The following is an 18,226-nucleotide window of genomic DNA, read 5'->3' as shown; positions in this document are numbered from 1 at the left end:
CACGGGATACAATTTTGATTGTATATATGTATATATACTGATTTTAAGCTCATTAATAATTGACATATTTTGTTTGCTAACAAACAATTGAAAACTATTTCAGACATTGTTTGTATCATCTATAATTTTGTCTTTTATTATTTTCATTAACTCATGAATATTTCTCTACATGTCTAATAGTAGACTGAAAATATTCTTATTTATTAATAGGCAATGTTGTCAGATTGATAAGTTTACTTCAATCATAGTTTTCAGTGTTATATTAAACCCGTTGTTATAACATAACTAAATTTAGTAATATAACTAACAAGTAATTACATTTTTTGAACTAAAGGTTACTGAGTAAAACCGGCGTCAATATCAAATTTTGTTGACATGAATAAACACTATGAATAATTAGAATGTGATATAAATATCTTATTTATTCAATACTAAATTTTATTTATTTGATTATTCTACATTTTAAAGAGCTGTTGCTTACATAGTATCTTATAAGTTTATTTTTCAAATAATAAAATTTAAAAAGAAACAGAATTAAAAACACGAGAAACATGTCATTAGATACAAAAAAATCTGAATTCGAATAGAAAATCCAGATATATAAAATATCTTAGGAAAACAATGTGTGGCATTCCGTCGAAATGCTTTTTGTAGATTTATCGTTATTTATAAGTATACCAAGTTCAATATTATAATTACTTCCAGGACGGAGTCTATTTATAGTATAAGATGGTTTATGACAAAATAAATCACACTTGTATTTTGTAAACGCCTCAAATGATGATTCACCTTTGATATAAGTATGTATATAATACATTTCAAAATGGGATGTACTCGTATTTACATTATCGTATATTTGACAACTAAAACTGTTTTTAGGTAACTCCCATTCGATTGTACATGAAGTGTTCGTAACATTCAAAATTTGAATCGGACCTTCTGGTCCACAAAGTTTATCTGCAATTATATATAAATGCATACTGTTAATATAATAGGGATAATTTTTCTCTCTTCTATTCTAAAAATTAAACATTCCAAATAATAATTATTTTTATTGAAAAAATAGTAAATGAAATTTAAAATCTTACCAGATGGATTGTAGTCTACATATAATTTAGTATTTCTTGGTTGAGAACATCCAATTTTATTGCAAGCAGCAATTATGAAGTAGTAAATTTCAGGTTTGAATATGTGTGCAATGTTTAAATCCTTATTGCATTTAAGAATTTTCTTATCAAAACAAGTACCTGATGAGATGCACATTTGAATTGTATACCACAATTCACAATTATTATTAGTACTATTGTGCAACTTTATAGTGGCTATATTTTGTGGCTTTAGCAATAAAGGATCCACTCTGTGTAACGTTATATCGAAATCACTTTCTTTTGGTTTAGCAGGTATGACTAAAAAATTTTGTTCACATAGATTGAGATACAATCAAACAAGAATTGGTGTTTGAAAATAATAAAGCTGTAAGAATAAATATTATACGAATTCTAAGAAAATATGTTTATATTCACACCTATTAGATGATGACCGATGCACGCATCCTTGGCAGTATGAATATTAAGAGGTTGAATGTCAGTACCAATGATAATGAAATTAATTTCATATCCATCCCTGAGAGAGTTCTTAGAAAACCGAATAGTTTCGGAATGCTAGTTAAAAAACATAATCATTTGTTGTACATTAAATTGTCGCAAAGGAAAAATAGATTTATATTCCACAATACTATATTATTATTGAGAAATATTTTTCTTCTTACAATGTCTGATATGTTCCTTTTTTTCATCCACTCAATTGTGCATGAATTCTCCGTGGTTTGTAATACTTTGTAGGATAATGGTGTTGGTTCTTTCCTTTTTACTAATAAAAATTAGTTAAGAAGAAAAATTGAAGGAATAAACTTTAATTACTATTGTTTTAAATAAATTTTTTTAACCATGAAGTGTATAATTATAGAAATATGAATTACAACCTATAGTATAATTTCTGCTTCTTAATAATGCAGAACATCCTGTACTTGTATGACAGGTCTGGATCATAATAAAGTATGTTCCTGGTTCGAAATAATAAGGACCGACTTTATAATTTCTGCATGTTATTCGATCATATACTACTGAATTATTTCGTTCTCCATTCTTGTGAATAAAAACATTATATACTTTTTCACAATCTTTATAATGAAAATAATCGTTGAACTTTATTTTAACAACTCCATGTTCAAATGAAATATTAAAATTATCCTTCTTAGGTACTTCAGGAATAACTATTAATAAAAATTATAAAACATGAAAATAGTGTAATAATGCCTTTGCTTATAAGATAATTAAGTACCTTTAACAGGTGTTGTTGTACAATCTGTTTCAACGAACGGAGAACGTGTTGGCTCCTCTGTCGAAATGGCGAAGGCATATTTGTTTCCAGGTTGAAGTTCAACAATCGTAAAAGGTATTCCAGGTGAAGCCAACATATAACTTGTCTTAATATTTCTATCGCCCTGGTCGATAACATGTATATAGTTAACCATATCTTTAATCGCATTTGCTGGTTTCTTCCATAAAATTGTGCATGTTGTGTCCGTAAAATTTAAGACCTCAATTGGTCTTTTATAGTTGCCTGCTATGTATTCTCTAGTATCTATAGATTCAGAAATTCCCATTCTATTCTGAGCTTTAATTCTAAATTTATATTTACGTCCTTGTATGAGATTAGTAAAATGATTGGAATTAGTATCTGAATCTAAGACTGCTGTTTCAATAAAAGTTTCATTATTTCCATCTACTTGAAGAAGCTGAATACGGTACCATGTCTGTATATCTTTCCAATGACAATGTTCCTTTGTCGTTAAAATTGCTTCATTCTTCTCAAATGAAATATAAAACATATTCTCCATCGGTTTACTAGGTGCGCCTAAGAATAAAATACAATCATTTGGTAAAATTCTAATTCATAGTAATTAGAAATAAAACTCCAAAGTTCATGATAAAAAGGTTAATAACTCTGGGAAATAATCATAATGAAATATTATATACCCAGCTGGAAAAGTTCTAATGAATTTCACTAGAATCATTCTATATGAATTCTAGTGAATATTTTAGTAATTCACTATAGAACTTTTTCAGTCGGGTACTGTTTGAGATTTCTTAATTATATTTGCACCTAAAGCGTTCTTCTTTGTTGTAACTTCTGTGCTCTCGTAAGAAATATATTTCCTTATATTTTCAACCTTGAATTGATATTTCGTATTTAAAGAAAGTCCAGAAACAAATATAACTAAAGTATCTACAGCCTGCATGTAAATAACATTATCAGTCTTTTTAAATTTTGAAATATTATCCTTTTTTATAAAAACCAAAAAATCCGTTTCAAGGTATTCATTATTTCTTATAGGAATCATTAACCAGACTACAGAATGTTCGACCTTATAAATTTTAATATTTCCTGCCCTTTCAAAAATTTTGTCTGTAATTAAAAAATTTATGATTACGAATGTTTTCTACAATTTTTCATCCCTCAGCAAGGAAATCCATTAGATAATCAAGAGGAGATAATGTAAATTAATCCATACCAATCGTTTTAACATCGTTGCTCTCGAAATATATTCTATTTCTTTTATCAACAACTCGAAATCTATATAAAGTTCTTGCTTTAAGTTCTGAAACGTTCACAACTAAGAATTTTGATCTTTCATAAGAAAAATCATCCGTTGGTATAAATGTCGGAGAATTTTTCTCTTCTACTAAAACTGAAATATCAGGTTGCAAGTACGTATTCTTATTAAAAGGAATCGTAAGTTCGATCCTGGAATCTTCAATTTTAGAAATTTGAGCCCATCCTTTAAATTTACCATCTATGTCTATAATTAAGACACATTTTACAACAAATTAAATTCATATATCTACTCTACTTTTCTCTTAATTTATTAAAATAGCTATAAAAATTCTACAAACCTTTTGTATGTTGAGTGTCGCATATTGTATCGACTGTTTTTTTAGACATTTTCTGGCCCTTAATAGCACCCACTTTAATATTGTATTTAATGCCTGGTTGAAGATTTTGAATCTCTGTAAGTGGTTTAGATATTGATTCTCTGAAGTTTTCGAAAACTTCAGAAGATAAATTACCGTTGATATAATACTTAATATAATAATCTACATTTCCAGAACTGATTTTAGGTTTAGTCCACTGAATCTTGCATGTTGTATCAGTGGAACTTAATATCTCAAGATTACCATCTGGCCCAAATACTTTGTCTGTAGGTAAAAATATTTAGCTTGAATTATTCAATCATGAAATTAAGCCTAACTGCATCCAGATAAATAGTCTACAAGCATTTTTACTGCTGTGTACCTGATAATTTGTAGGTTGTGGAACATTCACTTGTCCCTGCTGAAGAACATCCATTTTTATTACATGCTACAAACTGAAATTTGAATCTAAAGAAAGTATTCAACTTTTCAATTTTTACAGATTCATCTGTACAATACAGATAAACTGGTGGTGTGTATGTGTACAATGACAATTTACATGAGCCTAAACTTATTTTATACCATCTCTCACAGTAATTGTATCTACTATTGTGTAACTTGATGGTGGCCACATTATCAACGATTGATATATCAAATTCATCTTTTTTTGGTACAGCCGGTATGACTATAGAATAATTTACACAAATTTTAATTATTTGACTAATAATAAAACTAAACAATAGAGTCAAATAAGAAGCACATAAATTTAAGAAAGAATGCATACTTTTTAAGTGTTGAGCGACACATGCATCTTTGGCGGTATGAATGTTCAGAACATTATCATCGGAACCAATGACAATAAAATTAATTTTATAACGATTTAAGGCAAAATCAGTTATAATCTCAATTGTTTCTTCACGCTAAAAAAAATGAAAATATTTATTCTTGGTTTAAATGTTTATAACATAGTAAACTATGTTATTATTATTGTCTGTTTAAAATACAACAATAATTTCTTACAATGATGGAAATATTCGGTTCTTGCTTTACCCACTGGATTCTGCACGAAAAGTCCATGGTTTCTAACACTTTATACGATAAAGGTTCAGGTTCTTTACGCTTAACTGTAATTTTATAATCTTTGCTGCTTACTTCCCGAGAACAGCCAATTTTATTACAAGCCTTAATAATGACATTATAATTTCCCACTTCGAAATAAAAAGGACCTGATACGTATTTCCAGCATGTTATTTTATCCATAACAATCAAAGGATCATGTTTTCCTTTTTTTAAAATATAGACGTAGTACTTTACGGCGCAGTTGTTGAAATGGAAATTATCATTCAACGCGATTTTTCCCATTCCGTAATCAAATGAAATATTAAATAAATTTATATCAGCAATAGCAGGTTTTTCTGTAACTAAACATTCAATTTAAGTGTTATGTAATTGAAAAGTGAGATGAAAAAATGATTTTTTATGATAAGAATTCACATACTCATTGAGGACAAAGTTTCGCATTCTATTTCTTCAGACTCTAAAGAACTTGAATCATTTATCCAAACAGAGAATATGTACATTTTTCCAGGATGAAGTTTATCAATCATGAAAGATACATCAGAAAAATTTGAATTTTTAGAATATGTTGTAATTTTTCCATCTTTTCTGTCCATAACGGAAATATTGTAATGCACATTACCATCATTATTCGCTGGTTTTTTCCATTTAAAAGTACAGGTTGTATTTGTAACATTTAAAAGTGTAATTTTTAGCTTACCAAAAGTCACTGCACCTTAAAATAGTGTGAAATGCTTCAATGTATTAAATTTTAGATTGTATTTTAGAATACTAAAGATGGTATTTAAATTACAAAAAATATACATACGTAAAGCTTTTTTTGTAGTTGCATTTGGGCTTTTGAAAAAAATATCTCTACTTTTATCAACAATACAAAATTGATACGTTGTACTTGGAGAGAGACCAGAAATAAACATGACTAAAGAATCGAAAACTGTCATGTAAGTTACATCTTTCATTTCTTTAATCTCCTTTGTATTGTTATTCTCAAACAAAACTAAATAATTAGTTTGCACGTAATCTTTTTTGTTTACAGGAATCACTAGGCGGACAGTTGATTGTTCAACGTCATAGACGTCAATATCCCCTACCAATATAGGAGAGGTTTCTAAAGATGGGAATTTTATGTTTATGAATAGTTGAAACACCTTATCATGGTGTTGAAGTTTTTATTAATTAACGCAACCAAGCATTAATTGATAAAAATTGTGATTATTCTCATTAGATAATTAATACATTTTTTAGAATTTGGTTTTACTTACCACTTTCAAGTTTTTTGGTTATTGTTCCACCAGCACAGACACTTTGGAAAACCGAATAAAAATTGAAGAAAACGAAAATGAAGGATCGCATTTTTGAAATGAGAAAAAACTTCTTTTAGGAGAAGAAAAAAGAATTTTGTAACGGAGATGTGTCGTTATTTCCTTAAGTTTCAAATAGCTTTATATTGGCAAAAATGAACATTAAATTTTATACTGTTACAAAATGTTATAAAAAACGTACGCCTGTTTCTTTTTTTTAAGTTTATCATTTTCTGTTTGATGATAAATATTTCTATTAAATTTTACTGTTTTAAATTTTTTTAAAAAGTTAAATAAAATTTGAAGAAATTTTAATAGAAACTAATTCTTTTAATTTAGATCAATTAAATATTTATTTTAAATTTAAAAAAATATTTTTTAAATAATTATTTAATTAATAGATATGTATCATTTCTTTTACATCACATGTCCATACGTTTTCTTTATAAATATAAACCGGTGATATTTATCATAAGACATACAACTGTAATAAAAGTTTTTCACCTTAAAATACCGAATGCAAGATATTAACCTTGGATTTTTACTTGCAAATTAAATGCTGCGCGGATAATTGTGAATGTCAACTTTTACTGCTTTAAAATTTAACTAAACTAAATTATTGAGTTAAACGATTCAAAGTTTATTTAGGACATAATCGTAAATTAATTTGAAATTTTTGTTTTTTTATTGTTTTAGATGCTTCTGGAATGATGAAATTAATTTTACTTTTCAATCTATAGAAGAAAAACATTTAAAAAAAACAAGTCGACAACAGCATCTAAAGCGAGTATTATTTGCTCGAAGGCATTTGTTATAATTAGCGTCAGAAGCATGCCTCGTCATCCGTGAATCACGAAACCGGAATCCCACGTGAGTTTCCGGTCAGAATCACAGGGTCACCGGACCTTCCAGTGTGTAGACGTGTGCAAACGTGCATGTAAAACCCATTCATCATAATTAGATACCGCGCCTCGTCTACCAAACGAGGAACTGTGTCTCAATACGAAAGTTTAAGACCTATTATTTTTGTAATTAACAGTATGCTGTTTACTTTGTCTTCTGACAATACGAAACGTCTCAACCGAATACTTCTTTTCCACTATCGAATTATATTTAATACTTTAATCTTAGAATGAAAATTTTACCCTAAACGACAGACCAATCAAAATTAAAGTATTACTAGCCTTGCACAAGTACGACAATTATTTGTTAGATAGATAAATTGAATTATGATCAGAGTCCCAAATCCAATCTTACCCCAGTTTTTCGTTCTAGAGTCTGTATTAAGAAGCTTTGTAATTCCAAGGATAAGCTTTAAAACATGAATGGAACTTAGAATTATAAATGCGAAACAATCATTTACTATTATACAAAATTACATTCATGTATTATATTATACATGAAAAGTTAAAAGTTTATGTGGTATTTTCTATATAAAGGAAAGGAGATATTCGATATCTATGTCTGTTCGTATTAGAAGAAAAATCCGCACTGATAACTCTCGATTCGCAGAAAGTTTTACCATTCCTCTCTCACTCTCTCTCTCTCTCTTCCTCCCTTTCTCCCTATGGAATTGCGAACTGATACGTCTATGAAACTTCACTTGCATGTCACGATTGTGATGGGAATATAGAATATGTGTAATATTACGTATCACGTCTCTAGTTTCAAAACCACGAACCTACCACATCAGATCGTAATGGTCGATTATTGGAATTGTACTTTGCCCGAGAATTTGCATTGTAATGCATGAATTTATTAAAACAGTTTCAGTTATCTTGTACAACATTGAGTGTGTACGCATAAATTTTACGCTTATTCGACTAATAAACGTTTGGAAATGTTTTCATAATAAAATAAAAACGATCGACTAGTAACAATTTTGGATTTATAATTAACAAAAATTTTATAACATCAACAGAAAGAAATTTAAAAATCTCCTAGGGTCAATCACCTGTTCGATAAGGGACTGAGCTCATGCGTCCAAAATTAATCAATAGGGAAAACTGACCCAAAAGTAATTAAAGTGGATAGCATTAACATTTTGTTCCATTGAGAGGAACTGTATAAAAGGTGCCACTCTCGACAAATTTGCCAGTCCAGAAGTTACCACCGAATCAACTACCTGTGTTCCTCGTGTCAGTGCAGGAAACTTCTTCAAGTTAACTAGTCCTGAAATCGCCACCTAATCAGATACTTGTGTTCTTTGTGTCCGTCCAGCAACCGCGACCGAGTTAACTACTTGTGTACTATCATCAAATTTCTTCTTCGACTCCAGTCTAGAAAATCTCTTCAAGTACCAAGTGCCTTCTTCAAGTCTCGTCTTAGTCAAATTCATTCAAGGAGATAATTTCTACTGCGAGGCACATTTCTGTATTTCTAAGGACTGCATTACCTCGACATCAACGTCAAATAAATAATTCGGTCACTCATAGGCTGAGGGGTGTTTTATCTCAACATCGACAACTGAACTCCGGAACTTTAACTTTGGCTGGCCCGAAAACAATTTGAGGGAAATCTACTGCATTCTCTGTTTTCGCTGGACAAAGTCATTTCCTCGACCTCTCACTGAAGGAGGTATCGTTTGTTGGATCCACGACTCTAAGAATAATTTTAAAAGGTAAGTAACTAATAGTTGTTGTCCCTATTTCAATTCTCGATTGATTCCACAAAGTTCTAATTTTGTTTCAGTATCCCTGAAGACATCTGGATCTACTCTTTCTCTCTGATTCTAATTGTAAAGAATTCGAAAAATTTTCCAAAATACAACTGCCTGGACATAAATCCATTCTTGAATAGACATAGAAAATACTATTGTTTTAATAATTGTAAAGTTGGAAGACTTTAGAAAAGGATTTTCCGAACAGTTTATTACAAATTTCTTTAGAATAGTGTATTTCAAAAAATAAGTTGTGCAGAGATTTATGGATAAGTATCATAGAGTAATAAATCTAAGAAACGAAAATTTATGAAATGCTCTCCAGTAATATCATGTCAGACAAATTCGAACTGAAATCCGCTTGTGCAACTAGAGGAGAAAAGTTAAACATTTTTTTTTTTTTTTGAAAAATCTCTTTGGAAAAAGTACAAGATGGTAAATGATGTCAAGTAAAGTTTTTACATACACACACATATTTGAATATTTTACATGAATAGGCAATACCTAGTCTAGAGAATTGTATACATATAATATACACTCTCTTAAGGGAATTGCAGAGTCAGAAAAGTTGGTTCACTTGGACGAACATTAGAAGGTGAATGACAGAGACAGCTAACCAGTAACGCGTACTTGTCTCATGTGTACATATATACATATTTGTGACTATGATAAAGGGATGAGGCTGAGTGAAGTTATGTTGGTCTAGAAGGCAAAAGGGGGATTTTCACAAGAATGACTTTTGAGACCGTGAAGAATCGTCGTTTCCGCGCCAAATGACCAGCCATCATTTTTGTTGGCTTGACTTGCATGTGAAATGCGCAAGAAAATGCAAAGAAACTAAAGAAACCCAGATCCCAAAAAAGGAAATCAAGATAAATTTTCTACTAAATAAATGATTTTGGTTCAATTTTTTTTTATAATATATTTACTATTTTTAATTATTAAAATTAATTTTATCCTGTTTTTTTCAATTCACATGTCATTTCAAGTTATTGATTTATATTTGTTTCAAATAAATAATATTTCCGTGACAAAAATAGAAGAGAAAACTTAATTAATAATAGATTACGAACAAAGGAAAAAAAAACGAAAATAAAATCAATACGAATGGTAAATATTAGTTTTACCTTGAATTGAATACCTGTAATATTGAAAAAACGAGAAGTAGAAGTGAGGGGTGAACAAATTTACTCCGTCCTTGACTTTTCGCATCCTTTGACAATGAATCTCCTGAAATCCTAAAGAATTTAAAAGACCTTGAAGTTATCTCACCAAAGGTGAAATCTTCTCCGGGATTTTCAAGATGAGAATATTATCTTTTCTTCTTTCCATTAATATCGAAACGAATGCGATCTCATTTCTAGGCGGATTTTCCATGAAATCTAATTTTATAAATTGCTTTTGAAAAAGGACAATACTTGTTTCAAAATCATCCAGCAATTATTTTTTAAAATGCAATTTTCATGAAGTTGCCTTTTAACACCGCTGGGTATTTATATTATATTGAAGAGAAGATATTTTTTCCAAACACTTTAGTAAGAATATATTTTCCAATAGTTTTTGTTACGAAGGGAAAAAGAATTTGGGGAAAATTGACATGAGACATTTATGGAGAGATGCCTCATTAGTTCCGGGACTATCATTGATACACATGTCTCTCTCTCTCTCGCTCCCTTGCCATGGATCCTCAAGGGATCAGTGACTTATCGATCTGAATTTAGTGTCCGAGACGTTAACGACTTCTCGTGACATGGACTGACCTAAACAAGACGAATAGGTCGAGCCTTGGGCGCGAGAGACAATTTGCAATATCTACAAGAACTAATTTAGCTACTTTGGCAACTCACCGAAAAGTGGATTAAGACAACTATCTTCCAAGTATTAATTTAACCTTTTAACGACTTGGTAGACCATTTTGTTAACTAAGTTGTATTAATTAAGTCGAAGTTGAAACTTTCTAAGTTAAGTGTTAGATTATTACTACACTAGGGTTGTTAAAACTTAGCCAAATTCTCCAATTCCTCGAATATCAAATTCTCTTTCAACATATCCTCTCTTATTAACAGATAAAGCTTCTCATTCATATAGAATTTTTTCCCCTTTCTCACCTTTTAATTATCATTTCATTTTCGAAAACTACTCTTATTACTGTAGTCATTATCTCTCTCTCTTTCCACAAGTCTCGTTCAGTCGCATTAGTTTTCTTTCGTCCACCGTCCGTAGAGATGTCACTATCGTCAAATCTTGTCTGGGGTACTTTCGCGCATGATTAATAGGCGTTTAGAGTTACATGGTCAACGACCCCTTCTTGATCTATCTTACGATTGCACAATTACGTTGAGTGCACTCGAGAACGATTTATTTTGGAAAGCTGACAAAAATTGCAGTTTCTCATTAACGAAGTAAGTTTTCGAAAGAAGGAAAGGAAGAAATAATTCCATTGGGAGGGAATGTTTAGAAGGTGCCACCCTCGAAAAATTTAAGAGTCCAGAAGTCTCTGTTTGTTTTTCGACTCCAGTCCAGAAAATATTTCCAAGAACCAAATGCCTTCATCGAGTCTCGTCCTAGTCAAATTTATTCAAGAAGATAATTTCTACTGCGAGGCACATTTCTATTTTTCTAAGGACTGCATTATCTCGACATCAACGTGAAATAAATAATTCGGTCACTTCTAGGCTGAGGGGTGTTTTATCTCAACATCGACAACTGAACTCCGGACCGAAAATAATTTGAGGGAAATCTACTGCATTCACTTTTGTTACACGATAAGTAAGAGCGACTAGTTTTATTATTAAAGTTGTATTATTGACTATATCGTTTCTATCATTAAAACAATCGTTATAACAAAATAATCGTATACCATAAATTTTATAACGTCGCGCCAGATCCATCAAATTTTTCTCGAATTTCCAAACAAATGAAACTAATCCTAAAACTTCAGAGGCCGAGCACATGATGGAGAAATGATATTAAACTAATGATAACGTTTCTTCAAAATAAAATGATACGTGTTTCCTTTTTCTTTGCAAGGAAGAAAAACGAACGCATTTACCACCTTTGGATCAGATACTTGATGGTCTTTGAAAGCAAACAAAAGGAACAAAGTGACTCCATCATGGGACAGAAAATAATCGAGTATACGTTCTTTGTTATAGAACTGTGACAAACAATGGCGCCTTTATCTTTGGTTTCTTCGTTACTTTTCCAAGATATAGGATGAGACCCATAGCAAAGTGTCTTTTCTTTTTAAAAACAAGTTCGCTTATCAACAGAAAAAAACGAGTTACGTTATCTTTTCATAATGCTACAACGCGTTTCTTTTTAGCTCATGTTCTTTCGAGATCGTAATTTCTCATTTTCAAGAAAAACTTTACTTACGGATTTCAAAATGTTAGTAATTAACGAATTTTTTTTTTTATCAAAAATTGCTGCATTCGAGCAAGTTTCTTTTTCTTTCGATATTCGGATACAAAAGATTTAGATTCAAAGAATAGAAGAAAAATAATTATCTGAAACTGTCTAGCTTATTCTTTTAAAGGAGTGATTTATTCTTTTAAATAAACTATAAGAGGAATTGGAAATGTTTTTTTAAAAAGAAAATTTAATATTACATAACAGTTATTATAAGTTAAAGGAATATACTTTAAAAAGTATTTCATAATAAATTACGCTTTTAGTCACTTAAGAAATTAATAATTAAATAGTAATGTACATATTGTATTGACTGCTTTTCTTAAGAAGTTATTTTATAATTTATTTAAAACTTTAGGAATATTTCATAATTCCGAATAAATTTTTGATGGTATCGATATTTATTATTATCAGGGAGTCAGCTAATAAAAAATTACTACTGTACCACAATTCCTCTTAGATTACTGTAGTAATAACTTCAAATTATTTAACAGAAAATACGACTCAATTGCATAGATTGAACAAAACATGGAGAATTAATTATTAATTAGCCAAATCCTCTTCTCGCAAGAGGATGGGCGTTAATTTTCATAAAAATTTCTTTTTTAAAACAATCAACTCTTTTTTATAAGTTACATATAAAACTATCATTAATTAATGCTCGAAATCTTTAATTATTTCTGAGATTGAACTTGAAGGAGTCAGCTCTTTCGATAAAATAAAATTAGAGTTTTTTCTCATTTTTCCAGCAGCTAAAGACGTCGGTCGAACAGAGGGATTCGATTTTAATCCGCCTTGAAGATATCTCGACCTTTTTGTTTTTCCATCGTTAACGTGAGGCGTGGACCGTGAGAAGGAGAGAGAAAGAGAGAAGAGTAGAGGAAAGATTCCAGAAACGAGGAGAAAATTTGAAAACTCGTTAAGTCGCTAGGTGGCTGGAGGAACGTAGTTAGAGACGCTATATGTGTGTGTTTGTATCCAGAGAAAATGGTTCGAGTGGCGCATGTAGTGGGGGAAAAGAAGGAGATACTAATTTCCTCCAGAGATTGCGGATATCGGCTTCGGGAAGGAGAGAGTTTGGGAAAAAGACCGGAGATTGTGATCGTTGCAACCACAAATGGGAATTTGTCGTGCGTCTATTATTAGAAAAAAAAGTATTATATGTATGTAATTTAAGAAAAAATCATTTATCACTTCTTGACGAAATTAGAAACCAAAGTCTATTGTTGTGATATTTAGTAGCTAAAGATTTGACCTGAAAAAAAATTCCTTTACAATCCCTTAAAATGATAAAAAAAAATCATCTGATAGAACAATCAATTTATTCTTGGCATCGTATAATCTAAATTTAGATTTTCCGATATTAATGGAACAGAAATTACAAATTTCTATATAATGAGCATTCCTAATTCGTTAGTCGCGTGCACAAAGAACGGACAGACGAAATCGGCCATTCCTTATTCCGCGGGGAGATAAGAAATCGTTCGCAGAAACCATAATCAGTGACCGGAAGTTGAAACTCCCAACTCTCGTCTCCATCTAAAATTGGCTAATAACCCGCAATGTACCAAGCTTCATTCCCTTGAGGTCAAAAGATCAAAACTCCTACATGTTCACTGAATGATAGACCACTCTCCTGGGTTTAAAAAAATTTTCTTTCTCACATTAGATGTAGTAATTAGATTTTTAATTAAAAATTACTATCTTCTTCTGTAAAAAATATTTTTAGCATAAAAAGAATCGATTTAATAATTTTTCATTCCAACTATAGATTGGGGGGATACAAAAGTGCGAACGTAAATACCACCTGTTTCTTATTTCCCAAAGTCCCTTGCACACTGTCTCTCTTTTATATGGGGTACGAATTTAGATGCAAACTACTTTTTAAAGCACTAACTTCCCCTCCAAAAGTGGAAAGCGCGATAAGCTCCGTTATCCGTCTAAGCCAACAGCGAGGAGTTACGACACTAGTTGTGTTCGAGAAATTCGATTTCAACTCGAGGCGGGACAACGGCCTTCTTAATGAAATTGGGCGGGGAACTTGAATCGCATAACCTTCCATTTCGAACTTGTGTGAGTGTGTGTTTGTATCCGTGTGATTAAATCCAAACTAGGTCGCGAAAATCACCAAAGTCTCTTGATCAAAAAGACTCTCGGTTCTTTAAAGAGTTCAAAGCGCGACAAGTCGAAAATTAATTAACTTCTGGTAATAAATTATGCTTTGTGCACCTTTCGAAATTAAGAAGCCGTACCTTCTTTTTTGCAGGGTAAGCAAAGGTAAATAATTCATAAGCCAACTAAAAAAACTCATTTTCACTGATATAATTGTGAAAAAAAAAGTTAACTTTATTTTCGAACGGGAATTTCTCATCTAATGGAAGACCATTAAATCGCTTTTTTGATGGAAAGAGACTTTCAAAAGATATAGCAGTTCTTGCAATCTTTTGAAATTAACTGGACATTCATTGAGTCTAATAGAAACGAAATTGCCAAACTGCAATTTAATTTTTAAGAAAATTTACAAGCAAACCGGGAAAAGTATCACTTGCCCCCTACGAGAATTGTCAAAAAAGTATATTATTTTGTCATTTGGATCATTACTGTCAATGATCATAGCAGAACTCTGCTGGATTGTTCAAAACTTGTCTTAATTGAATTTTTATATTTTAAAAATAGCCCAGTATTTAACCACAAATATATTTTTTTCACTTACACTAGAATTCTTAATTTAGACTCGATTGATGTTTAGCGTCTTGGATTGCTTCGATATGGAAAGGAGTAATAATGAAAGGAGTTATTTTGAATTATTTAGTTTGAAATTAATTATTATTGCCTAAGCGGTAAATTGTCACATTAAACAATATATATATATATATATATACGCTTATAATAAAATGAGGAATTTGTCAAGTGGAACGGGAGAGAATGTGCGCCTTGTAATGTTGAGCATTTCAGACTGTTAGTGGCAGATAGAGGGCGTATTAAACCCATCGTGGACGATCATGAGCAGACTGCCATTTTGAATTACCAAACATCCGACTGGTATGAATGCAATGCGTCATCTGCTCGTCGTCCTGGATCATAAATCAAAGGCATCCCGATCTGTTATTCTCAGACGTGAACGCGAGGTCATTCATACGTAACTCTATTCGCGTTTAATATACCCTCGCAAAATAGACCCCGGGAATCTTTAATTTCCAAAAGATAACTCATGTCATTTATCATTTGACTTTCATCTTAAATCATCCTTCTATATAGAAACCAGTGGCATCTGTAATGGTTTCATTTATCCCTGAATAGAAGGGAATTTATATTTTTTTCTTTCCTTTATATATCCTTTTTTGTTAGAAAATTGTAACATTAGAAATCCGTTAAAAATTTCTCAGTCATGAATAGTTTCTTATAAAACCAATCAATACAAAATTGTAGGAGATAAATATTATGTTTAATTTCTTAAGTAACAAAAAAACCATTTTTCTTCATTATTTACAAAATGACTTACTTCGACTTACGGGGATTAGAAGAAAAAAATTTCATTATTAACAGTGACCTTATTCAAGGTGAATGTGAACATTCAGGATGGTTGATGATATTGACGGTTGCGGTGAAATTGTCCTCCCCTAAGGCTATACCATCCGGTAAAAAGCGGAAACATCACAAAATAGGTTCGCTGACACCGAAGGAAAAATAAATGAAAATGAGATCGAAAAGCAAAAAAAAAGGGTCGATGGTCTAAGACATTGCGGTTGATAAAAGGAGAAAAAAAGAAACAGTATTTGGAATACAAAATTCAGTTGGATTAGTTTAAAAGAAACAATTTAGCATAAGGATTAATAGACCCTTATGGGAAAGGGGGGCTTTGTGAAAGAAACTTGCAGTTTACCTACGTGCTTTTCAAGTAGAGAAAACTAAAGAATGGGGTAGAAGGGTGTAAAAAAGCAAAGGGTTAAAAAATAGGGTGAATATGTTGAGGGGTGAAAGAGGAATATTTAAAAAGCAGGTGTGGGAGTGTCTGATCCTCTAATGGTCTGATTTATGATCCTCGGGGTCGAGGAACTTAGGTAACTCGTTGTACAAGGCGTGTTCGTCAGACTTATTCCAGAAAATGATGATTAACGAAGGGAAAACTATCGCAAAAGAGAAGCGTGTTGCATATCACTGATTATTATCTTCAAACGAAAACATTACCTGAAATTTCCTACTTTCCTCATCATCACTATCATTATATCGTCTTTTGGAAAATAAATATCAAACAACAGTTTGAAGCAAATAGAAAATTAATAAGCATAGAATTATGAAATCCACATTCCAAATTGTTGATATCCATACCGTTAAACTAAATTATAAATCGATATAATGTTAACAATTTTCCAAATTCTCCAAAATGGCTGATTATAATTAAAGAAATATTTTTCCCTAACTGGAATTCCAGTTTTAAAGTGTTCCAACATTACCAGGGCCGTTTAATGAATAACCCAGATTATTATTTTCATATTATACATAAGGTAATTATTCACAGTCGAAATTGAATTTCCATAATGATTGTTTTAACTCGAATGAAACTGCATAACTGATACATAATTAAATTGCAAGTACATGTGCTTTTAACAATTTAATAAACGTAAACATTTGAAATCTACATTAGTTAACAGAAATTTTTGAAATTTACAGAAAACATACAATGCAACTTGAATAATAAAAAATTTACAAAATATAAAATTTGAGAAACATGAGGTTTTTAATGAAGGAAAATTACATTGAGCACTGACCTACTCAAAGTATTAACCTAGTCAAGTGTCAGTGACCGATTTGTCTGAAACTTGGCACATCTTTAGAATTTGAAAGAAACATACTTTTGGTTATCGGCAAAGAAGACGGTTTAAGGTCTAAAAATACCCATTTTGTTGCTAAAAAAAACCTCTTAAATTACAAAAAAGGTTAAAGATCTTTTAGTTTAATATAATTTTTAAAAATTTTGTACGAAAGGTTTTTTGAGGTCGCTGATTACGAATTTGAGGTTAGATGTCAGTTTTTTAAAATTCAAAATGGCGGGTGTTTTTTTCAAATTCATTAATTTCATTTGAAACTTGTTACTTGTGGGTTTTTGGGGTCTCTGATTATCAATACGATACCAATTTTTCAAAATTTAAAATGGCGGATCCAATATGGCGAATGTTTTTTTGTTAAATTCATCAGATTCATTTGAACCTTGTTACTTGTGGATTTTTGGGGTCTCTGATTACGAATATGATGTCAGTTTATTAAAATTCAAAATGGCGGATGATTTTTGTTAAATTCCTCAGATTTATTTGAAACTTGTTTCTTGGGGGTTTTTGGGGTCGCTGATTACGAATACAATGTCAGTTTTTCGAAATGACGGATCCAAAATGGCGGATGATTAATTTCAAATTCATTAAATTCATTTAAAACTTGTTACTTGTGGGTTTTTGGGGTCTCTGATTACGAATATGATGTCAGTTTATTAAAATTCAAAATGGCGGATCCAAAATGGCTGGTGATTTTTTTAAATTCATCAAATTCATTTGAAACTTGTTACTTGGGGGTTTTTGAGGTCGCTAATTAAGAATACGATGTCAGTTTTTCAAAATTCAAAATGGCGGATCCAATATGACGGATGGGTTTTGTTAAATTCATCAGATTCATTTGAAACTTGTTTCTTGGGGGTTTTTGAGGTCGCTAATTAAGAATACGATGTCAGTTTTTCAAAATTCAAAATGGCGGATCCAATATGGCGGATAGTTTTTGTTAAATTCATCAGATTCATTTGAAACTTGTTTCTTGGG

At 31.0% G+C, this 18,226-nt stretch overlaps 2 protein-coding genes across 11 annotated transcripts in view; both read right to left on the bottom strand.

Annotated features, from left to right (window-relative positions):
• Window positions 1-18,226, bottom strand: part of LOC122498227 (neurexin-1) — a 413,730-nt gene that overhangs the window by 268,747 nt on the left and 126,757 nt on the right. The window lies entirely within an intron of this gene.
• Window positions 397-6,510, bottom strand: LOC122498226 (titin-like). Of its 2 annotated transcripts, none has more exons than XM_043605863.1 (15): window positions 6,314-6,510; window positions 5,860-6,159; window positions 5,473-5,766; window positions 4,995-5,395; window positions 4,759-4,894; window positions 4,357-4,659; window positions 3,957-4,259; window positions 3,575-3,862; window positions 3,166-3,468; window positions 2,341-2,916; window positions 1,982-2,272; window positions 1,769-1,869; window positions 1,526-1,661; window positions 1,089-1,406; window positions 397-957 (listed from the first exon to the last, which is right to left on the bottom strand). In XM_043605863.1, exons 1-15 carry the CDS (start codon window positions 6,402-6,404, stop codon window positions 611-613), a joined length of 4,188 nt encoding a protein of 1,395 aa, XP_043461798.1. In that variant the 5' UTR covers window positions 6,405-6,510; the 3' UTR covers window positions 397-610. The 2 variants fall into 2 exon arrangements, with proteins under 2 accessions (XP_043461798.1, XP_043461799.1); XM_043605864.1 differs by having other exon boundaries at window positions 5,473-5,760.

The sequence above is a fragment of the Leptopilina heterotoma genome, unplaced genomic scaffold (genome assembly GCF_015476425.1).
Source record: "Leptopilina heterotoma isolate Lh14 unplaced genomic scaffold, ASM1547642v1 Lhet_144, whole genome shotgun sequence".
Lineage (NCBI taxonomy): Eukaryota > Metazoa > Arthropoda > Insecta > Hymenoptera > Figitidae > Leptopilina > Leptopilina heterotoma.
The sequence above is the reverse complement of the archived record's forward strand: the minus strand, read 5'-3'. Positions and strand labels throughout refer to the sequence as shown.

Excerpts from the sequence above, each read along its gene's own strand:
- LOC122498226 (XM_043605863.1), bottom strand. The coding sequence starts at position 6,404 with ATGCGATCCTTCATTTTCGTTTTCTTCAATTTTTATTCGGTTTTCCAA. Across the intron at positions 4,660-4,758 it reads TGTCGCTCAACACTTAAAAA|TCATACCGGCTGTACCAAAA; the intron begins GTATGCATTCTT and ends ATTATTCTATAG. Across the intron at positions 1,662-1,768 it reads AAAGGAACATATCAGACATT|CATTCCGAAACTATTCGGTT; the intron begins GTAAGAAGAAAA and ends TTTTTTAACTAG.